Raw genomic sequence first — 24,511 nt, forward strand, 5'->3', positions numbered from 1 at the left:
CAGACGGGGGGGGGGGGGGGCTGGGATCTGTTTGGGTATCTAGAAATTGGAATAATTCCTGCCCTTTTAAAGGCAGAGGCGAAGAATGTATGTATTTTGAGTAGGTGACATCTCAAAAATGGTGCCTTTCAGGGGCTCAAGATAGATAGAGATGCCTTCTTGGAATAGCTTAAGTACAGAACTTGCATATTGTACTATGCCAGAAGTATGTGCAAGAAATCCAAAAATTCACTCTATACCAAACCTGGGCACTAAGTGTAGCTTTGGTTTAAACTTCTATTTTATACACTGTAGCACTAGTAATTCTCTTATAGAAAATGATGCTGAGCACAAATCCAGCTTTGTGTGACATCAGGTAAAGGGTATGGAAACTAGAATCTTTGGATATTGGATGCTATACTGTCAGTATTTTTAAAATGTGTACCTGTTGATATGGAAAATGGAATAATGGAACACTGTGTTATCTATTGCTAATGCTACTGCTTGTTTTTCTTTCTGCCCCACCTAAACCAGGCTACTAATCTAGGATATTACCTGTTTGTGTCTTAGAATAATTCTGCTGGGCTTATCACACTGACATAGCTGGCAATAAACTTCTTGATGTCTGAAAATCAATTTGCATGTTACATGACTGTTAATGAGGAAATGTGTGGAATGTCCCCTCCCCCATGCATTAGAACAAGTGCCAATGTTACATTACGATTTCTGTATTCCGGTGTGTGCAACAGGAGAAATTGAATATTTTCCTTTACATAGATGCCCTGAGTCTTATTCGCTTTTCGCCTGCTCTTGTCCATTAGCTCTGTTGTCTATTGCTTCATCTGTTGAGCCCTACATATAAGGAACCTACATTTCTGTGACGAGCAGTGGGACTCTCCACTCTCATCACACAGTTGGGTGGATGCCTGAGTAGGGCTTTTGGCTATATTGTCCCCACTGATATATATTATCATATATTATATAGCTGTTGGCTATATTGATTATTTTATTTTGAGGTGATGGCATAGTTGTCTTCATCATCAGTTTACTTATATGCCGCTTTTTCATGTAAAACCATGTTGAGAGTGGCTTGCAACCATGTCAAGTTTTAAACAACAGAATTTAATATTTCCTAATAAAGTTATAATCTTGAGGTTTACATAATCATACACATAACTATCTCACATTAATAAGCATCCCTTTAATATCTATACAGTAGGATTAATACAATTCTATCTTAACTACTCTAAGGTCAGTCAAAAACAGCCAAAATAATCACAGGGGGCAGCAACCTTTGTAGCTGGAGTTGTCCGCCCACCCTCCCAGACCTGGTAAAATAAGCTAGACAAGCTGGGACCAAGTCTTGCAGTACTTGCACCCAGATGTTCTCAAGGTAGCGTGTCTGTGCCTGCAGTCCTTGGCTGGTGGTGGCCATTTCACACATGCAGATTCTCACTTGATACAGTCTCTGTGCAAGTAACTTACATGCATAAACATGTCCTCAGAGTCTTCTGGGGAAGCAGCTTGTGAATTGTACCTGCATTTGTTGTGACCTCCATGCTATTTCCTCTTACTGAGCAGACCTTACCTATGACACTTAAGTATCATGTCTGTCGTACCATTTCCCCTGATTTACCCTTATCATGCAGTTTGCAGTGTACATGTGGGCAAACCATGACAAAATTGCTGTGGGTGTGAAAAGGAGTGCTGCAACTGTGCTACACAAAGATTGAAGCTTTTTATAGGAACTATTTTGAGTCAGCCCAAGGAAGGAAATGGAGATCAAAACTGCTTTTGAGAGTGTTTATAAAGGCTTATGATGTCATTTGAACTTTTCTCCTTGCTGATACTTTAGGACTTGAATGTCTTTGGGAGAGGATTTTTTTCTCCTCGATGGAGAAATAGTTCCACAGTTTTAGAGGTCTCAGTTGTTTACAAAATGGTAGTCTTGTCTGTGTCGGGAGGATGGGTATTTTGGACTCTGTTATGTTTTTGTGCTAGGTTCTTCATATCATACTAAAAAGCATACTCTTTGTGCTTCAGGAGCTGTAATTTGATTGTGTTTAGATAACATAATAGTACTGCAACTGAAATTCATGAATAGCAAAACTTGGCACGAATATGGAGGCTCCAGTACTCAAAAATTTTAAGAGCCTTCTCAAATACACAGTGCTTTTCTCTAAATTACAGATTCCATCATTTTCTACTGTCTCTGCTCAGATCCTTTTAACATGACTCTGAAACATAGATACTTAGCAAAAAAAGCTCTTTTCACCATTACCTCTGTCTCATGAAAAGTGTTACCTGTTATTTTTCTGTGTGTCATTAATGGCCATGCTCTTGTGCCTTTACAAGAGGGAAAAAGAAGGCAGGTCTGTTCTAAACAGTTGTATAAGCTTCTGGAAGTCATGTTACTTGCTTCATGCTGTAGCAGTGTGCGCTCAGTATCCTCAAGAGATCTGTATTTGAATGCAAAATTGTCTTATCCATTTTGCAATACCCCTTTTGTTCCAAAACTTGTTTAAGTCTATGCCAGCAATTTAAAATGTTCAAAACTAAAATGTATATATTTCTGTTAGTACATTTTTATTCTGTCCTTTCAAGGAGGTCAGGGTGATTCATATGGTTATTCTTTCACCCATATAATTCTTGCAAGAAATACAGTAGATAAGTATTATTTTTGTTTTTGTTACAATTGTTGTGCTCCACTTTTCCATAAGAAATGTCCATTGATGCTAACAACACCCACAATACAAAATTACCAATTTACCTTACTGTGTGTTGTGTCCAGTGACTGGACAAATGGAAGGCGGTTCACACAGCTAATCATTTATCTTTAACTCTGCCATCCTATTGTCCCTGAAAATCCATTCAAGAGGGTTGGAGGGCCTTTCTGAACATAGGATCACAGGAAACTGCCTTTTACTGAGTCAAACTGTAAGTTTATTTGTCCAGTATTATTGACACTGACTGGCAGTGGCCTTCTGGGGTCTGAAGCAAATTTTTTTCAGACTTGCCTGGAGATGCAGGAATTGAACCTAGGGTCTTCCATGTGCTAGATATACTTTTGGCCTTTCCTCCTATTAGACCAATATCCCCCAGTCTGATATTTGGATAATTTACCCTTCCCACTATTACCCCATTTAATGCATCCTCCATTGTTCCAGCAGACTTTCTGCTCATTCAGTCAGTGAATTTAATACAAAATAAATGGTAACACTACAAAACTGAAAGGAGTCAAATAAAAGCACATATAAAGTAAAGTAAACAAAATGGGAAGGAGTTAGAACAGAATTAGAGCTTCAAAGGCCATCCATAAGGAGGCTCATTGAAGAGGGAGTTCCAGAGTCAAGGTATAGCCACTGAGAAGGCACTTTCTTGAGTTTCCGCATGTCAGATGTTGGTGAGACTGAGAGAAAGCTCTGTCTGGGTGACTGCAATGCCTGGGTATTCTTGTAGGGGAGAAAGTGGTCCTCCAGGTGGGCTGGCCTTAAAGCATGTAAGTTTTATATGCCATCACCAGTACATAACAAGAGATCAGGTAAGCGCCAGTGTAGTTTTCATGTAATCCAGGAGTCCTTGTTTTCGATATCTCACCCTGGTCAGCAGCCAGGTTATCGCATTCTGAGCCACCTGAAGATTCTAAACAGTTTTCAAAGGCAGCCCCAGGTAGACCTTGTTTGGTAATTCAAGCAAGATGTAAGTCAAGCTGCAGTCCTATACACACTAATCTGGGAGTAAGTCCCATATTGATCTTAATATGTGTAGATGAGTGTAATATATATAGACAGATGAGGCATTTGTCACCCTGACCAGAACATGAGGAATGGTGTGCCAGTCATAGCTAAATAAAAGCACCCTTGGCTATGTGAGCTTCCAAGTCTGTCAGTGAATCCAGAAGGAGTATCCATGGTCTGCTTCCTGCATTATAGCAGGAAGTTTGCATGAATAGCTAGTGTTTAAGATGACATTATATTTGTTTCCTACCTTTCTCCTTGCAAGAAGGAAAGATTGCTTACAAGGTTCTTCTCTCCATTTCCTGTTGAATTAAGCTGAGAAGACCTACTTTCGGATCCTCACTTAGCCATGTACTACACTAGCTGGGCTTGGGCCAGTTGCTGTGCCTCATCTCACCCACTGCATAGGGTTGTTGTGAGAATTCAGTGAGGTGGGAGCTGTGTATGTCACCCTGACCCCTTGGAAGAAAGTCAGGGTATAAATGTAACAATATTCCATATACCATTTTTGTTGTTTCTGGGTACATGAACTGCAGTGTGCCCACACTGAACACAATATAGGCCATTATACAGGCACAGGAAGCCCATGTTTACAGGTCTAGAACAACTGGAGGGCGAAAAGTCCCTAGAAAGCCATAATATGATCAAAGTGTAATCCAAAATATTCTTTTTAAGCTTTCAAAGGTTGGGGTCCAGTTACTTAAAGGACTCCATTGTCCTGTTTCAGCTTGCCCTGTGCTCTGAGGTCATCAGCAAGGGCACTTCTCTCCTGTTTGCTGTCAAGGTGGTTAGGCTGGTGAGTACAAGGGATCCTGTACTTCTGAATTGGCATCCCTTCGCGGTTCATCAGGGCTTTTCTTTTCAGGATTTAAGAAACGTGCCGAAGACTCACCTGTGTCTCTGGCCTTTCCATAGAACTTCAGTTGCCAGTTTTATTAGTGATTTTTTTTTCTTAACAGTATTCTCATTGCCTATTGATTATATATTATATTTTGTGTGTGTGTGTTGCTTAGTTTTGAATTGGTTTTATCTTTACACCACTTTAAGAGGATTCTTCCCTTTAACAACGGCTTAAAATAATCATACAATTTTAAGAAACCAGCAAATGTTGCTAGTTAGAAAGCTTTGTGCAAATTGTTCATGGACCTAAATAACACTTTTGCTGGGCATATTATAATGAGATAATACAAAATACTGATTTGTGAGAGTGCGCACACATGTGACTCTTCCCAAAGCAAACAACTTTGTTCCCTGGATGCCCGAAAAAGTAGGAAAACATATCTAAAGAACAGCTTGTCCCTGCAGAGATATTCTGGGTCATACAGACCCTCTTAGGAAATGTGCAGTGGCTGTGCTCTCCAGCTGACCCTTCTAAACGTTTGTTGACTGGGGAAAAAAAAGCTTATAGGCTTCGTGTTTGCTGAATAACATGGGGGGGGGGGCACATTTTGGCCAGAGACAACACAAACGCTAAGATCTTGAATAGTTGCAATGTGACTGAATTGCCCACACAACAGAGCTGCAGTGTCAGCCTCTGTAATCATGAGCATCTGTAGGAATTGTGTGCTCCTTTAATGGAAGATGTTCTCTTCCATGACCACCATAACAATTTGTGTAAAACCTTTAAATATGAAGAGGAGGGTGGTAGATTGAAAAGAGATGTTTCCAAAGGAGCATGCACCAGGAAATACATACAAAATGTAGCGACGTTTTATAAGACCTTTCTTGGATAAGGTTATTGTGCAGATAGACCAATGCTTCCCCCCGCCCCCGAAGCCTTGTATTTGTGTTAGCTTTTATTTTGTTTCACTCTGTGTTTGAAGATGTGAAAAATTGTCAGATAAAGCTAAATGTCTGATTCGTGATTTCCCAGTCTGCTGTCCTGGCTTCAGGACCCAAATAGTTTAACTGGGCACAGGAGGCAGGCATTAGGCTATTGCTGGGGCTCCAGATCCTATGTCTTGCGTGGCTGTGAAGAAGTGGTTAGTTTGCCAAACGTGAGGAAGCTGCTGAACTTCCTTAACCCTACCCCTATTTAAAAATGAAAGCTGAAAGGCTATCTCATTCAGCTCCATGCTACAAGGCTTTCCGCCTACCACTGCCACCCATGGGTCATCCTGCACAATCCATGCTGCAGTAACTCTCAGAATGAGACCAGGTGCACCACGAATGTACCTGCAGTGCATATAGTTTTAATGAGTTGGTCAAATCAGGCAATATTGGCATGGCTGTGTGTATCCCATGAGCCCACAGTTGCAGTGAACAGGCATGGCAGCTGTAGTACTGTCAAATTTAGCACTTTAAGATTTCAGCTTTCATTGCTTTTGGATTAATTCTGGGTGTTCTATGAGTTTCAGGATCAATATACCTGTGCTGAGATATTTCTGTGAAACACTAAGAAATATAGCATGTGTACAGGCTACTGGCTATGTTCAACTTTCAGTGGGTTAGTTCAGATGTTTACAAACTGTTCTTCATTGAATGTGTAGCTTATCATCTCCCGGAAACAGTCACATGGGGAAATAACATTTGAGCCTTACATTTGGAGATGGAGCAGTTGCTTCCCAGGGTGGTGGTACTTTTTTCAGTTCGTGGGGATCTTTTTTTTAAAGTACCATATTTTTCGCTCTATAAGACACACCTGACCATAAGACGCACCTAGTTTTTAGAGGAGAAAAACAAGAAAAAAATATTCTGAATCAAATGGTTTACTAAACTATTTAATAAACTATAACAGAATACAGTAATACCGTATCTCAACCTTGTAAAGTGAACAGCAGTCAACAGTTGCATTAAGAACCATCACCACTGTCATTAACAAAAGAGAGACTTTAAAGTTCGAGTACTCTTCTAGTTTTCGTTGAACCCAGAGAACTCATCATCACTAGAGTCAGAATTCATGAAGCTCTGTTGCTGAAAATCACTGACATCACTTTCTTAGTAGTGGAATTACTGAAGGAATCCACAGTCCACACCAGTTATACAAGAGCTGCTGCAGACAATTCAATAACAAATCTAAAAAAGCCAGTAATGTCCACGCTGCCCTACTAGTAAATAATAGAAAAAAACTTCTGACAAAAAATGAGATATTGTACGGTAAATCAAACACACAGCGGACTAAGTAGCCTTTGAAGAATAAACTTCATACACGAAGGTAATGCTGTTCAAATATCCACTGATCCTAAAAAAAATGCGTCTGATCAACTAACAGATGAATGATCCATGGAAAGCTTCCTGATAATCACAGGCACATTCCCCATCACTTCCCCATGGGCTTCATTAAAACACAGGTTGCCATTTGAAAACACACACCGACCTGTGATTAACAGCTCTCACCTGCGCCAGAGGAGGGAGGTGGAGCAGGGCGCGCCGAGCGTGTGCCGGCCAAGTGGTGCCACATGGTGCAGGCGGGCCGGCAGCCCAGGCGTCGGGCACACACACATTTGCTCTATAAGACGCACAGACATTTCCCCTTTTGAGGGAGAAAAAGTGCGTCTTATAGAGTGAAAAATAGGATATATCAGTGAATGTACTGGGTTGAATATTGCTTCCTCTGTGGTCTAGTTCAGGGATGGTTAATTGGGATGATCTATTAGCATTTTTAGTATTCTTTGGTAGCATTTGGAAAATTATGTCAAAAGGGCATGATACCAGTCCTCATGGAAAGAAGTCTCATATGCATAGAAACACATGAGCTCCTGTGATCCATTTTTGCACATGATAAAAACCTCACAGGTTTGATATTTGATTACATTGACTGAAATTCTAATATACAGCACCAGTAACCGGTTCTTTTTCTGCCAAATTGTCAGACTCAGTGAACCAAGAGAGCCAAAGTGGTGTAGTGGTTAGACTGCCCAACTGGGACTTGGGAGATTCAGGCACTAGTCCCCACTCAGTCCTCAGCTTTGATGAGTGACTTTGGGTCAGCTAGAGACTCTCAGCCTAATCTAACTCACAGGTTTGTTGTTTTGGGATAAAATGGAGGGGAGAAAGACCTCCTAAGCTGCCTTGGGTTCCTTGAAAGGGAAGAAAGGTGGGCTAGAAAGCCATTCTAGTTATTGGCTAAGAAACTAATCCAAGGAGGACTGATGTTAGATGAACAGGGGTTGGAAAGGAGGCATTTGGAGTATTTAAGAACATTGAAGAAAAACCTGAAGCTCCTAAAATAGGAAATTCCGGAAAATAAAATAAACACAAACACAAAGTACTGAATGGTTTCTAAAGGTGAATGAATATAATGAGATTAACCAGAATGAGGTCACAGGATAGATGGTCATCTATTTACAGAGCAGTACTTTTTATTTTTGAATTAAAGACAAAACTTCATTAGGTTAATCTTCTATTATTAGCATTGTTGCTCTCTACATGGCACTTTAATTCTTGCTTTGCAATACACTTAAAATCTAAGGAGATGAGAAACTCCATTAGACTAACAGGCAGAAATATTTTAGAGGAAAGCAAAATTGCATATTTTCCACACGCCTCTAACCGAACTGTGGGCCTTGCTGATGCTCCCCGTGTGAATTTTCTTTTCTTTCTCTGAAAAGCTCGAGGCAGTATATGTAGATTTATCCCATTTACTTGGCAACAGCTATATGCGGTCAGTTCAGCTGAGATACAGTGAATGGGATCCACAGAAGTTCCCTTCATCAGGGAAAACTCCCCATTGAAAAAAGCCCTTCTGAGCCTAACCACCGATTGGTGCAGTCAGTGAACTTCATAGCTGAGGGGGAGCTTGAACCCAGCTCTCCTTGGTCAATAGCCAGCCTTATGTACATTGAAATACACAGTGTTTTCATGGCAGAAAATGGTTCCAAACCCCTACTATACACACTTCCATGGGAATGAACTCAAAGGGATTTCCTTCTGAGTTGAGATATTTAAAGGAATATTCATGTGGGCATAATGCGAGAATCAGGAAATACATTCAGAAATGGTTTCCAGAATGCAGCTTCAGACAGAACCATATTTAGCAATCTAGCATCCCACTACCATGAGCCCCTTTGTCTGTCCATCCTGGATCATTTGAAGAGGGCTGGTCCTGTATGGCATTGCAATATAAAGTGTCCTGTGTTCTTTTAAAATAGTCGTAGAACCAGTAATGGATGTATGTTGGTAATGCTCTGACAGCCCAGTTATATCCCTCCCCTTTGTCTTTTTGCCCAAACCTTTCAACTGTTCGTGGGGTATTCTAAACTAGGCAAATGAAGAGCTGTGCTGATTTGTTTCGCTTGCTGTCACTCTTGAGTTTTCTTTGCCATTTTGGTGCCAGAGTACCAGCAGCACCTTCTTTCTATGGTACCTATTACCCCAGCGCAAGGGCTTGGTTTGCCTCAGAAGGACAGATTAAATGATTAAGTCCTGCTTCCACATTAGCACTTGGATCCTGGTGCTAGATGGATTGTTACGCTGTCTGTGCAGTGCTGCAAGATGTTAGCTATAAGTTAGTGCAGGTGTTCTAATTTCTAGCTTTGAAGCTTAACAATGTGCTAGTTTTCTCCTACCTGGCACCCTCTTTGGCCCTGTTGACAAAGGCTGATGGGAGTAGGAGTCCAAACCATGTTGGAAGAACCATGGTAGGGGAGCCTGCAGAAGAGTTCTGTGGCAGCATATCCATTAAACTGATCTCTGAATTATGTTAGTTGGTAAGGGTGCTAAAATTCTGAAAAAGCAAGCATCTGGGAGTGAAATTTGAACCAGACAACATGAAAAGCCATTGTGGCTTGTTACTGTGGGTTGTTTCAGGGTAGCTTTTTGTGATGTTCACACCCAGAATGGCTTTTGTATCATGGATCATTTTCCACAAAAAATCTGTGCTGACAACCCAGCTTGTTCTTAGATTGTTCAGGGTAGCTTGATTCTCGATGACTTCTGATATCTGAACCCCTTCATCAGGGGTTGTCAGAAGTGGCTAGCAAGCTGCCCCCTTGGAGCAGCCAGAACCCAGGTTGTTCCACCATCCTCCCTTGGACCTTCTTAGTACTCTCCATGAAGTGCTCCTAAATTTAAAGCAGAAAGGATACTAGAGAATATCCCAAATATATTTTAGCCTCTTTTAAAATGTTGCTAATCTTGCAACTCTGGTGCTATAGAGTGTGTATCATTTCCCCCTTCATTTTACTGCTTTACCATGAAATGTGTATATATTTACTCATCCTTTTCCGTCCCTCATTCCCTCTTCTGCCTTGAAATCTGTGTATGCACTGATCCTCATTCTTCTCTACTTAGAAATTTGCACGTATTTACCTGTCCACCTGATCCCCTTAACTACTCTGTAACCCAGAGTAGTAGTAGCAGCTAGCACAAAGTGGGGTGGGAGCTGAAAATAGCTGGTGGCTGCTGGAGAAGTAGCTTTTCAGGTAGGGTTTAATTACTTGAAGTAGGTGAAGCAGCCTTTTGAAAAGAGTTTGCTAGCAAGCCAAGCATTGAAGTGGAAGATGAAATTGGCAAAGACATTAAGAAGAGAGGGGCATCTCTGTGCTGGAATAAATAGCAGACAGGCAGCCTTATTCTCCTTTGCACTTACACAAGAACTCTTTTTTTTTAAAGGGTGATAATATCTCAGCACATTCGTAAGGGCTTAGAAAATTATATGCATTTGGCTATCTGATGGGTCATGTGGGTAGCTCTTGTGAAGCAACAACCCCAACCGGCCAGCTTCAGGAGAGTGCTGGCATAGAGAATGAGGAAATGAAGATTTTTGGGATAGATGCCAGGACTGGGCAGAGACCTAAGAGGGGATCAACCCACAGTAAACTGAGGTGTGCCGGATTGTTTGGCAGGAGTAACATAGGCCACTGTGGCTTATCTTTAGGATAATATAATGTGCTGTGTGAACCTGTCCTCCGTGTGACACCATAAAACAAGCCCCTGCTCATTTTTGGGGGTGTGCACTTGTTATCTAGTTAGCTGTTTGAACGTTGAGAGCAAGAAACGGGATCCTAGACTATAATGCTGGTGTTGCTGTTGAGTAGGATCTGAACCAGAGGGCCCTGAGCAGGGGTGGCAATGGTGGTTAAGTGTGATTGAGAGGACATGGTGGAGCTCCTTGTTCGTGTATAACCTACTCATTCTGCTCTGAGGGGAGAAACAGGGCTACCAGCATCCTTCGAGTTGGACAGAAGTGGAAATAGCTCAGATGTAGCTCAGAGCTCCCTGCTCTCCCGTTTGGCCTTTGAGGCTTCAGTGGGATGCAAAGGGCCTCTTCACTGAAGAGCAGGATGTGATGTATGAGGTGGGTCCACTAACTGTGGCAATAGAGTTGAAGCAGGAAGGGAGATCAGAGCTCAGCAGGAGGTCAGGTGTGATATATATATATGTCCATATATGCCCGCCCGCCCCCTGAGATCGGCGGCAGAGGCCCTTCTCCGGGAGCCCTCCGTGAAAGATATTAGGAGGGTGAGTACCCGGAGGAGGGCCTTCTCTGCGGTGGCGCCCCACCTATGGAATGCGCTCCCCAGAGAGGTCTGCCTGGTGCCGTCATTTGTTTTTCGGCACCAGGCCAAGACCTTTTTATTTAAAAGTTATTTTAATTGTTAATAGTTGACTATTTATTGGGTTTTTACATTGTACCGAGATGTCTCTGGTTTTTTAAAGTTAATTGTGTGTATTGTTGTTTGTTTTGTAAGCTGCCCCAAGGCTCTTTGCAAATGGGGTGGCATAGAAATGTTTTAAATAAATAAATAAATAAATAAGATGGGGTGTTTTTTGGAGTGTGCTTGCATTGGGAGAGAGGCATTTGGCATAGGTAAATGTAGCTTCATATTTAAAGGTGTGAGGATGAATATGTTTTAAAAAGAAAGGAGCATGAGATGTTTGTAAGGGTCTTGTCAATACCTCCCCCCCACCGCTGCCCTTGTTTTGATTTTACCAGCCTGCATAAGTCTATGGAGAAAAGATTCAGAGAGAGAGAGAGAGAGTTTATAGCTTGCTTTCTTTACACATAGGAGGGACTTCTCTGTGTGTATTTCCTTCTCTCTCTCTCTTTCTCTCTCTTTCATTCGGCTCCCCCCCCCCCCAGCAATTTGTTCCTGGATTGAGTATAGTCCCAAATAAACCCTCAATTATTGCTAGTAGTTGCACTGGCACAGTTATTTTGGATCCAAATAAATCATGCTATTAAAATATCTAGAGGCTCCCCATTTTGATTTTATTGCTGACTTGCTTCCATTTTCAGCTGCTGTTTTTATTGTTTTGTTGTGTTTTACCAAATTTGAATGTTAATTGCTATTTTAAAAAATAAATTGCTTGATAGCTCACCTTAGAAGCTTCAGCTGAAAGATGGTACACAGTCTTTTAAATAAAATATTTCATTTGACTTTTGCAACACTGTAGAATATCTCATAAGTGACTAGGAAATGTTACTGAATCGGGGGAAAAATAAATGATTGCTGCTGTATATTTGGAAGAATGGTGCTTCCCCTTTGGCTCTACTAATCTGGCAAAAACTGTGAAAGCTTCAAGATTGGTTTTTGCTTTTTGACTTGGAGATGGTTGTCTAGGCATGGCCAGCCCTGTGTAAAGAATAAAGTTGTGTCTTTCAGGGGTTGTTGTTTTGCAAATTTGCATTTGAGACTGTGCACCTATGTGTTGAGTTTCTGAAGGCTGGCAAAAAGTCACAGCAGTTTTACTGAGCACAGCTCAAGCTCAAGGGCTTGAAGCACTTATGTAACATGATGGCAAAGGAAAGAGAGGCTCCATCCATCCCCAGTGCTTCACTGGCTTTCCATTTCTGGTTTTGTTACTTAGCAAATTCTTGAGTTTCGTCCTTTCTTTCTGCTAGAGAACAAACGGTCCAATAGGAAAAGGCACTGAAACAGCAGCAGCCAATAGGAGGGTGGCTGTGAGAGAGCAGGGGGGAGAAGAGACAGATTTGATTGTCTTCTGGGTTAGAGATGGAGCAAATCCGTCAAGTCATATGATGGAATTACGAGATAAGCATATGTCCTGGGAATTGTTTATAGAAGGAAGCCCCCGCTTGCTTTCTTGCACTCATGCAGAATTTCACGCAGATGGCTCCAAAATGATTCTTGTGCAATGATTTCTTGATACAGGCTTGGCTGCTTGTCTCTAACAATTTCTCTCTTTAAACAGTGCCTACAGTGTGTTTCTGTAGTCTAATTTCTTTATTTCTAATAGTACTCTTCCCCCCCGCCTTGACAATGCTGTGGGTGGCTGGGTTGTTTTTACACTATGACTATTGCATAACCCGTCCTATTCTCTTTCTATTTTCCCTGTCCATATTCAAACAAAAATGTGGCTTTTAGTAAGAGGATTAATGTAGGGTTGGCTATGATTAAGGAAGGAAAAAAAAAACTCTCTCCAGGAACTTCCTCCTCCTTGGACTAAGACTTTTACTAAGTGTGTCCTCGCAAGGCCTTTCCCTCAAGGTTAAGGCAGAATGCACCCCAATCTTAAAGCATCAGTTGGGGTGAGCTGCTAGTATTGCAGGCTCAGGTCCTGTGAGAATGGAAATGCGAAAACCCTGCTGAGCATGTGAGCTTTATTTTTGTGGTTTGACTGTTTCCTGTTTAGGGAGCTTTGCAGTACAGCTCTGAGCATAACCTTTAGTCTCAAGGAAGTATAAGCATATGTTTTTCTCATTTCTTGCACACTACCTGGAGCCTTTGGACTGACCACATAAAAATGCAAATAGCAGAATGAAAGTAATCCTTGGTCTAAGCCCCTCATTATTTTATATCAACCCGTAGGTCCAAAGAGATATTTAGACTAACAACAGCCTTTGGCTAATAAGCTAACTAGTACCAGCTAGTTTTCTTTACTGCATCCATCATCTAAATTTAAAATGAAAAACCTTGGCTTCTCTAAAGCCTTACCTGTTTTTTTAAGTTACTGTACATGGATATGTTGTTGAACATAGAATTACAAAAATGGATACTAAAAGTGATAATTGAATTACCTCATCACATTTTGCCCTGGTCTGTAGTGAATCTGTCATTATTATTCATTAACTGTGAGTTTTGGCAGAATTTCTGCATCTACTGTGCCTCAGAGGCAGTGGAAGCCATCTCTGGCTGTGGATATGCATGGTTCGGTAGGACTCCAGAGCAATGCAGTAAATGCTCATAAAAATAGGCTTTCTCCCGGAGCATTATATAACCAGAGAGAGTGATGTCATTGGTAACTGTGGAGAGTCTCTCTGAAATTGCAGCCCTCCACAGATGGGCGACTGCTCGCCAAGTATGAGGAGGAGGCCTGTCTGACTCGGTAACAAACTGCAGTGAGGAGTTTTATACTTTAAGGGGAAAAGATAACACAGACCTGCAAGGCAAACAATCCTCCCCTCCTCCCTCTCCCTCTCCCTCTCCCTCTCCCTCTCCCTCTCCCTCTCATACATGTGCACAGAACTCATATAATTGGAGGAAAATATTAAATGGCAGCATCCATAACATGCCGAATTTCACCAGCTATTGCTTTTTTCAAGTCTGCATGTCAAGGCGAATCTGTCAAAACTCTCTGCAGCAGTTAAAGACAATGGGCCTCATGTTCCTTTGCAGCTGGTCACTCTAATACAGCCATAGTCCCTTATCGCCTCCATTTAGAATGGTTCTGGCACCCATACCCTTTGTGGTTTTAAGGTCTGTACTGGAAGCTTCTCATGATGGCGAACCCCTTTCTGTTAAGAAATGCAGATACTGCAGTATTCTAGACTCTGTGGCTTTCTATTGGTGTAGAGTTTGAATCATGTTGCAGATGTGTCTGTGTTCTAATAATAAAACTTTTATTTGAGGCTATGAAACACCTTCCTTTTAGAGCAGCCACCCCCAACCTGGTTGATACCTTACAGATAGTTTGAACTTTAATCCCATCAACATGGCCAATAGTCAGGAGTCATGGGAGTTGTAGTCCAAAACATCTGGAGGGTACCTGGTTGGGGAAGTATATTTTAGAAGGCCATGGAAATGATGGCAGGCTTTCCATTCTGCTTGTAATTACTATCTTCCAATGCTACCCAAAAAACAAACAAAAAAGGGCTTTGTACCTCCTGCCTCTACAAAGTAATACTGATAGTACTTTATTCTCACCAAATGAAGGTCAGAAGTGAAGCTGATCAACTGTTTGTTGGTACCCATGGAAAGGATGTGTTGCCTGTTCTCATACAAATATGCACCATAGGTTGCCATTGTTGGTATAGTAAGACTATTCAAATAGTCCCTTCAGAAGGAAAGATGGGAAGTTTCCAAGTTTCTGCACTATCCTGCTGCTACCAGGATAGCTTTTATTTCTGTGCATGTGCTTTAATCTGTAACCATCTTCCATCTCATCTTTCACTTATCTTAGTGAACTTTTGTGAGGGCGGACCGTGGGCAGCAGCAGGGAAGGGCAGAATGCCAGGTCCAGGGCGCAAGCTCAAGCTGAGTCAGGAGCTTACTATGGGCAGAGGCTAGAGGCAAGTCAGCAGGTACAGGTCAAAGGCACAGAGAAGAGCAGTCTGATTTTGCACGCGCACACACAGACTCAGAGCCCAGTTCCGAGGTCAGTTTACCGGAGGGATTTTGCTGCGAGGGTAGCAGCAGGCTGGAATGAGATAGGGTCTACTCAGAGGAAAGACAGGGAGAGCAGAAAGGGCACAGGCTGGAGTGAGGCAGGAACAAACTGGATCAGGACTAAAGCATGACCAGAACAAACTGGATCAGGACTTGAGCTAGACAGGAACAAACTGGAGCATGGCATAGAGATTCAGGGGCCAGAGCACAAGGACTCTCAGGACAACCTGTGTTGCTGTGGAAAAGAACAACAGTGCTAGGAAGCCTTTTTTTCTGGTCCTCAGCTGCACTGTGTCATTGCTCCTCAGGTGTTCCTTGCAGGTGCCCACAGAGGTGTTTCTGGTTCTGAAAGCACTTGCAGGGTCACTCAGCAAACCGACTCCACCTCCAGCATGGGTGTTTCTATTGAATAGGAGTACATGTAGGATGGGGCTCCAGGTAGACTAAGAGGAGAGACTTGTAAGGGACTTGTAAGCAGCCCTGCTGGTAGATACCGTAGCTCATTGGACAAGGACATTTAATGGGCGAGAAGCAAGCTCCTGTGCCTGGAAAAGTTGACCTGATCGGTCCTTTGCTTATAAAGCATCCTGTTCTGCTTGCAGTTGATTTCTTTGTCATATCAAGCTGCACATGGTCAACACCCATCCTGCTTGGTTTCCAGGATGCTCAAAAGCAGTTCTGAGGACTCTGCTTGCCCATTTAGGATTGTTCCAGGAAATACCTACGTAGGTTGCACAGGGCAGATGCAGCGAGGCAGTGATACCCATTGTTGGTATCAAAGGGTTATGTCTGCGGCAGGTCTTCTTCATTCTGACCCAGCCTGTCTCTTTCAGCCTCCATCTGGATGTGAAATTCATCAGTTCTGATCTCACCCACAAGCCTCCTACAATCCTCTGCTGTGTCCAGAACCACCATTTGAGAATCACTGCTTAAAATACAAGAGGTGCCTAGATTATTTAAATTAATAGAAAAGATAAATTCAAGACAGGAAACCAAGTCTTGTCATGCACAAAAAGCTTTTCTGAAATGTGAAGGCTGCTTTCAATCTGCATAGATTTTTCACTTCTTATATCTGGGTGATCTTATATTACATTTTATGTGAAGAGCCAGTGTGGTGTAGTGGTTAAGAGCGCAGGACTGGGACACAGGCAATCAGGGTTCTAGTTCTCACTCTGCCATGAAAGCCAACTGGGTGACTCTGGGGCAGTCAAAGACTCTCAACCCAACCTGTCTCACAGGGTTGCTGTGAGATTGAAAGCAGGAGGAGGAGAATGATGTCAGCCACTTTTGAGTTCTTTGTAAGGAAAAAAAAAAAGTGGCATATAAATCCAGTAAATAAATAACATTTTAGTAGCCTAAGTTCAGAACTAGTATTGTTACCTCCTAATTGTTTTGTAAACTGCCCAGATAGCTTCATCTGTTAGGTGGTATAGTAATTTAAGCTATAGACAGTTGCCCAGCACTAGGGCACAAAATGAGCCGTCTTAAAATGTGGTAACTGTCACAAGTCCCATTTTTGGCTTCTTCCGAGAGAACAGGGAAGTTCTCTTAGGCCATGTGTACCATCCTAACTGATACTGACTCCCCACAGCTTCAGACAGAAGTACTTCTTATCCATGGGTATTTCTTAGCCTCAGTCGGAGATACTGAGGTGAAACCTTGGACCTTCTGTGTACAGAGCCATACTTGGAACTGATGCATCCTTAATTTTTGTGCTTTAACTGCTCAGATTTCTAGCTTGCTTTTCTATTGGAGCTACCTTTGATATCACATTTATGAAAAGCACGCATATCCCATGTCAGATATGAAGAATACACACACACATTTATTGTGGTTTCTCCCTTTAAATGTTTGCAAGCAGCTACATAACGAGGATTGGGCTCCTGCTTGCAAGCACTTTGAAAGGCAGTTTGATACCCTTCAGAGCTTGATAATACACACATTTTGTTTGGGTAACTGCATTTCTATTAATTATTCTAATATCTGCCATCTGGATGCCAGTTTATCAGTATCCCAGCATTTTGTATGAAGTAGCCCTGAGCTTGCAAGAGCCTCATTTCAAGTAAGCAATCTAAATTAAAAACAAAACAAGACCAAAATCCTCTAATTCTGTTGTTGGAATAAACTGTGGAAGCTAATGTGCTTTGCTGATGCATCCTTATTTTTCTTGCTTTAATCACTTGAGGTTTTAGCGCGCTTTTCTCCGCAAGATTGAGAGGTTAGAAATATGCCCCTTTAAAACCTGAAAGCTCTGCAGACCCTTCGCTCTCATAGTCTGCTTCAAAAGGTATATTTTGCAATTCATGAATAGATTATTGTAATACATACTAGTGATGGAGCTGCTCTTGTGCCTGGGTTGGAAGTTGCATCTAGTGCAGAATGCAGCAGCTAAGGTGCTCAAGGGGGCACCCAGCTATTGTACCCATGTTACAAATACAGCACTGGTTGCCTGTTAGTTACTGAGCAGGTTCTCTGTTTGGTTGTTGGCATATAAAGCCCTAAATAACTTGGGATCGGAACACCTTACAGACCCAGTCAATCTTTAAGATGTTCAGAGAAGGCCTGTTGGACATTCTGAAACCAAAGAAAACGGGCTTTCTTAGTTATGGTTGCTGCCCCGTGAAAGATCCTCTCCTCTGCAGTTTGGGATGCATGAAATGTGGTGAGTTTTAAATCTCTTCTGAAAATACATCTGTTTTCTCAGGCTTTCCTTGGCTTGCAAGGATACTGCTCTGTTCTAGTGTTTCTTTTCATTTATTTTTGTTGTTGGGAATTGTTACTGTTTTTTCCATTGCATTATATAGTTATTGTAACAGGGTTTTAGTATGTGTAAATGCAAACTACTTAGAGATGGTATTATATTATAAATTCAAGCCCAGTTTAACCTTCTCATGCTTGTGTTTTAAAGCCATATAAGTCATTACTATTACATTCAGGGTTAGGGTTACTGTTATGGTCAGGGTCCCACTTTTTCTCCTACTGCAAGAAATCTGATGACTTACGTGGTCTTCCTCTTCTCATTTTGATCAACACTATGAAGGCGGTTAGACTGAAAGTCAGTGGCTTTCATCCAGGTGTCTACTACCTAAGTTGGTGGTGACTAGAAAGAATTTTCAGTTGTGGCACCCCATCCCAGGAATGCTTGTTCCGGGGAATTTTACCTGGCACCTGCATCAATATCAGTTTGACACCAGGCAAAAGTATTTTTATTCTCTCGGTTCTTTCTAAAGTTTCAAGACCAATGCATGCGTTTTATCTACCATGCATTATTTACGGTATGCTATCTGCAGTTTTTCTGTGTTGTTACTGTAACGACATATGTATATACATTAAATTGTTGAATGCTATAGTAGCCCTTGTGTGTTGAGGATGTGGATTATGCCCTCTGTGCAATGCATGCATAGAGATTTTATTAGATTGAGTTGTATGTAAATATTGGTAAATAAATCAAATGAATAACACATGACCCTCAGTTTCAAGTCACATCAGCACAATGGTTTCAGGCAGAGAGATGGTTCTTTATTAAACACATTCCTTAATATTTTTATTAAACATATATGATACAGCTTATTTAAAATCCCCAAACAACATGTTCATGTTAACGACACAGGCTGAGCAAACCTGTTTTTCCCAGCCAGTGTCTGAAGGGCCATAGGATACAGGGAATTTTCACCTGCAAGTTGACTGAGCCACAACCTCAGAGGTGAATTTCCCTGTTTAGATCTTCACTCCTACTCCCCTTCTGGTAACTGCAGAACACTCAGCAGTACCTCCTCTTCCAGAGTTGGAGTCACAGGGGAGGAAGAAGGTGGCCTCTGATGGGTGGAAGAGGAGGAGAGGCTGGGCCTGGCAAGTTCCTGCAGAACCTCATGCCCTGCCTCCAGCAATATGGCTCCTCCAGATGGGCTCAGTGGATACGGCTGAAAAGGAGAACAGAGAGGCAAGAACATGCTTCTTATCCTGCTGATACTTTCTAGTAGGACATGAGAGTCCCAGACATTTCTGAGATTGGAGGTCCCCATCTAGGGGAGAATAATTCAGGATGACTGTACCAAAAATAAAAAAAAAGTGAACCAGCAGTACAGTGAATAATTGAAGCAGCAGATTAAAGATTTAATATCTGCTGGAAGAGGAAGCTCTTACTCTGGCATCAGCATGTATACAGTGAAGTACGATGGTTATTTTGTTGCCTCAGTAAGTCCCATGATGCTCTTCTCACTGCAATGAATAGCTGGACCTGTTTAAGGGGTAGCCACCCTAGCTGAGTTTGGGGGGGGGGGCGGGCAGGGCGGGTCCATCTAGGACTAGTTATACAGAATCCTTTGTGAGGCATTTGCAAGTGCACCTGTTGCTGGGGCAGGCATTGTTGATCTGTGTAACTCCCTAAGGTCGGCAGCTGTCAATTTAAATGCGTTATCTGAGTTGATATAGAATAAATGCTCAGAGTCCTTCATTGCAAAAAAGTGTTAACACAGGACAGGAGATGGAATGAGTTCAGGATATGTTACCTTTCAGAGTTTTGAAATGATTTTGCATTTAAAAGTAATGGTGCTTTTAAAAATAATCCAACAAAGACATTCCTGAGCAAAGGGCCTTGTTTGCTAAGTCAGAGCCTTTGGGCTGTTTTTCCAAGTGAATTACAGCCCTTTTGTAAAAAGAGGTTTAGAATGCAAACATTGACGGGCTGTCCTCTCTCATGGGTGCTACTCTTCTTCTGACAGTTCATCAGCCAAACCCCTGACCCAACCACCCTTAATCATCCTTGCTTGTCAGTGATATAATTGCACGATTACCCACTCCTCCCTACCCCGGACTCCTTTCAAATTACTGACAATAGTGGATTCGAAATACAAAATGTAAATGAAGCACCCAGGCTAATTTTTTGGCCTTCATTCAGACGGATGGAGCTCACATTCTCCTCCTCCTTTGTCTAGGAACATGACTGATGAAGGCTTTCAGGAACTGAGATGCCTTCAGTCTAAACAGAGAGGCTGACGTCATTCTCTTTATCGATTTGGGGATTTCGGTTTCAGTCACAGGTTTTGAACGAGCATCAGGGAGATTGGTCTGGGCTAAGGAAGAGAGGGATGGAAGAGCAAATGCATAACCGACTTTACATGAATTTATTTAGTTGAGATGAGAAGATGGTTTATAGCCTTAGTAAAGCAGAGCTCAACATTCAGCCTCCAAGAAAAATGTCCTGCATCGGGGAGATCAATGCCTTAACCTTTCGCTTTCCTTGTTTCTCAGCCCAGATGAATTTCGGACTATCACAGGACTAGGAACCTAGCTCCCCCACTGCTTCCGCCCCCCAAGGTCTCTACAACAGCCTTCCCCAACCTGGTGCCCCCCCCCCCCCACTGTGCTGGACTGCAACTTCCAGAATCCACCAGTTGGCTGTGGCCTCATGCTACATTCCCTGGCAACATGGAAAGAGGTGTAGAAAAGGGACTGCTAGGAATTAAGGGTGGCGTAGATTGCTGTTTATATTTTAAACATTCATTGTTTTGGATCAGGCCTTATTCCAGGGATCCCTTACGTGGCAGCCGCGGGGGTCTTCAGCGGCACCAGGAAGCTTTCCACTTCCTGTCCTTTCCAGCATGTATTTTTTTAAATAAAAACTTTGAAAATCCTTGGAGTCCCAGAGTCTCCTTCCAGTTCCTGAGCCAGTTGCGGTTCAGCTCCTCTTCACTGTACTGTCGCTCTCTTGTCCAAGTTTGTAGTCTTGCTACTTCTTAGTTGCCACACCACCGTTTCTTTCTTTTCAAGCCCTGCTCTTTTTCACTCTTTCCAGCCCCTTCTCTCTCTCCAGACACACATATATTTATCACCTTCCTGGACAAGGGCTCTTTTGGCAGAGGAGGATCCCAGTAGGTGATGTTGAGGTTACATGTGTGCATATAGGATGAGCAGAGTAATTCTGTGTAGGTCTGCTTTGCAGTAATTCTCCATTAGTTCCATATAAATAATTTTCATAGAAGTATCTGTAGGATTTCAGCTTGAGAAAGGAAGGATGGATAGGGATGGATAAGCTCAGGAATGGATGGGAGGAGAGAGAGCTGTGGTGGCGGGGTGGATGGATCTCTGACAAGGGATGGGTTATCATTCAGCCTCACTGCTTTGCTTTCTGTGAAATGGGCATTTGGATGTTCTTCTGTGGAGTCAAATATGTGGATTGCTTTTGAATGTAGACCCTTCCTCGTTTTGTACCGAGTTTCTTGTGGACTGCTTGTCCCTAGACTATTCAGTCCCCCATGGCAGCAGTTATGTGACCAGCCACATCCTCTGTGCAAGCCATTTTGTGGCGTTGTCCACAGTGGTACCTCACTTTCCCAAATGTGCCCACACATTCAAACAGGCTGGACACTGCCGCCTTCCTTTGTCTCAGGCCATGGATAGGAACGAAAGCTGGGAAGCTGATTTGCAGACAAGTTCACAGTCATATTCCTTTGCAGGACCCGTTAGAACAGGCTTTGGGAAAAGCTGTCACTGTGGAATTCAGGCTCCCCTACTTGCTCATTCCCAGTGTAGGCTTGACAGGGATGGCTCTGTGGATTTTATGTCCTCCTTTCCTCGGCTGACACATAAAGCAGAGGTGAAGTGTCTCTTTTTGAAATGAAACAGAGAGGAGCAATGCCCTTTTTGCTCCCTTCCCTTTCTGTATAAAAAGGACAGGGACAGAAGTGTGGAAGACGTTGAGTGAAGGCAGAGATGTGGAAGGCTGTCACATATTGCCTGGCTTGGCTAGCCAGTCCCCAGCTTAGTTGGGGAGGTAGCTGGGCCTTTCCTTTGTGCCATGAGAAACCTTCCATGTGACACTTGGTATCCCAGGGCGGCCTGACAAAGGCCATTACAATTTTAAGACTGGATTTGTTGAATTGTGTGCTGAGAGTGAATGTGTAGAAGCTCCAGCTGGTACACAAATAAAGCACCCGGTCTCCTGACAGCAGTGGGTCACTGGCAGTGTGCTGTGCTCGTGCTTTGACACCTGCTGTAGTTCCCTGTTCCTTCTGACCACAGTTTAGGACTCTGCTTTCTGTGGTTATTCAGAATCTTTGGGATATACTTGTCCCCTTAAACCTCCCCCTTCTTATTCATGCGGGGTTGGATGGTAAAGTCATGATAAAGTTGGATGATAAAGTTCTTGACAGATGCCTCTAGATGTCTTAATGCCTTTCCTGGAAGATGGCAAAACCTCTAATCTTATCTTTTGCCAATGTACACGATGTGTTTGTTTGCTTTGGCATTTGCTGGTTGGGCTAAGCAAGGAGTGAGCATCTGGTGGCCCTCCACCTGCCTTTGGACTGCAGTTCCCATCAGCCCTCTCCAATGGCAGTGTTGGCTAGGGCTGATGGGAGTTGCAGACCAGCACCATCTAGAGGCCACAAGTTTCCCACCTTTGGATTAAGTTAAGGGCGGAATTTTAAATAATTGTTTTTGGCACACAGTATTTACTTCTATATACACTCCTGTTTCCTGAAATAGGCTGGATGTTATTATGTAAGTAAATAAGTAGTAGATTAAAATGGACGTGCAGCTGTATTTGAGAATTTTGGCTAGTCTGCTACTGTTGCGCTAATACTTATCAACTTGATTTGTGGATTTGATGTTGGCCAGTGAATGGGATGTTGTGTTTGGGCTGGGGGGACCTAAGTTCAGATTCCACTTCTGGCATGGATCCACCATGTGTCTTTCAGCAAGTGACTGTTTTACATATGAGGGAATGCAGGTATCTTACAGGAGTGTTGTGAGGTCGAACAAATGACTGTGCTGTAGATTAAAATTGGCTACAGAAGAACTTGGTGTAGTAGAAATAACCTTGCTTGTGTCTTCAGGTATGAATGCAGTGGGAAACACAATTTTTAGGTCTCCTGTTCGGACAACAGAGGCAGGAGAAATTGCGAATTGTCTCCACTGAAAACTTCATGTTTGAGGTGTTCTGAAAGTTCTGGCTTGTGGTAGCAGTGGTTAATGTTTCACACTGATGTTGTGTATGTGCAAGTTTGAGCTGATGAATAAATTGGTGCAGCTCATTTTCTGAGCACTTAGCGGAACCTGGGTCTCTGTAGGCACATCATTCAGTGCAGATGGCCAGAGTACGGGGGAAAAAGAGAAAAACTGAATCTGGAAAAAAGGTGGATTATGGAACATTGTGATTAACATAATTTGCATGTACACTGAAAAACCAAGCTGCAGCCATGGGTACTACTTGTGCTCACGACATGATGTTATCATATAATAATCTTACTCATGGTCCTTGTTGATCTCTAATAGGAAACATCTTGAATTAGTTCCTGAATAACAATGACTAGATGACAAAATCATTACAGGAGAGGGAGGGGGAAAGTGTATCTGGTGGGATTTTGATGTGTCTTCTGGCTTGAGCCCTTGCTAGCACAGATGGCTAGTGCATTTCCAAGTTCCTCTGTTACGGGGCTGAAGGAAAGCTGATCATTTCAGGACTTCTACTCCAAGAACTTTATATAATGGTTGTGCTCACTCCTTGTCTAGCTGATCATTTATGTTTATGACTAGGAATGGATGTTAGGTCAGATAGGGTAATGACTATGGCAAAGATGGTGGTTGACTTTCCTAACAATATATGGGCAAATTGTTTAATTCCTATGAATATGACTTGCTAAAAAATACAATTTTCTTGGCAAATGTGGAGCATTATAAATTTAGGGTTGGTTGTTTTAATTCTACCTTGCAAGTCTGGGTAGAAGCAATTGTTTTCTCACTGTCTTTTCATTCCTTGTCTTCCTACTTTGGTTTTTCATCTGCTTTTTGGGATGAACAAAATTCATAAAGCAATCATAATGATTGCTTTCATTAATTCTGCTTTAATAATTACATTACGTATGGCTCTTTTGTTATGGCTGAGAATAAGGAAAAACTGGGACTTGATATGCTGGCATCGAGGAGCCGAGAGCCTGATGGGTATGCCTCTGCAGGTATAGTGATACCTGTGGGTATCACAGGTAAAGATCAGAAGCTTGCCATGCAAGGTGAGCTCTGTTGCATGTTGGACAAGAGTGAAGCAGTGCGAAATGCCAAGGCTGCTCCCAACACTTGAGGGAATTGGGATGGTGTCAATATGGGGAACTGCCTGCAGAAGGCTGACTTCGTTCCAAAACTGAGCTCAGACCCCCATGTGTTTTCCTTCCAGACGAGCTCACCTCCGCCTGTGTCTGGAACGTTTAAAACTTCTGATACCACTAGGACCTGACTGTACCAGACACACAACCCTCGGGCTGCTTAACAAAGCCAAAGCACATATCAAGG

General features: G+C 42.5%; 1 protein-coding gene across 4 annotated transcripts in view; it reads left to right on the plus strand.

The window, feature by feature from the left end:
• The window catches only part of MXI1 (MAX interactor 1, dimerization protein), an 81,197-nt gene that overhangs the window by 43,634 nt on the left and 13,052 nt on the right, over positions 1–24,511 (plus strand). For all 4 annotated transcript variants that reach the window (XM_044438434.1, XM_044438442.1, XM_044438451.1 and 1 more), the window contains one exon: positions 24,396–24,510. In XM_044438434.1, coding sequence (XP_044294369.1) covers positions 24,396–24,510 — 115 coding nt within the window. The remainder of the gene's footprint in view (positions 1–24,395; position 24,511) is intronic.

Source organism: Varanus komodoensis, unplaced genomic scaffold (assembly GCF_004798865.1).
Source record: "Varanus komodoensis strain SLA01 unplaced genomic scaffold, ASM479886v1 scaffold1, whole genome shotgun sequence".
In the NCBI taxonomy this organism is placed as follows: Eukaryota; Metazoa; Chordata; class Lepidosauria; order Squamata; family Varanidae; genus Varanus; species Varanus komodoensis.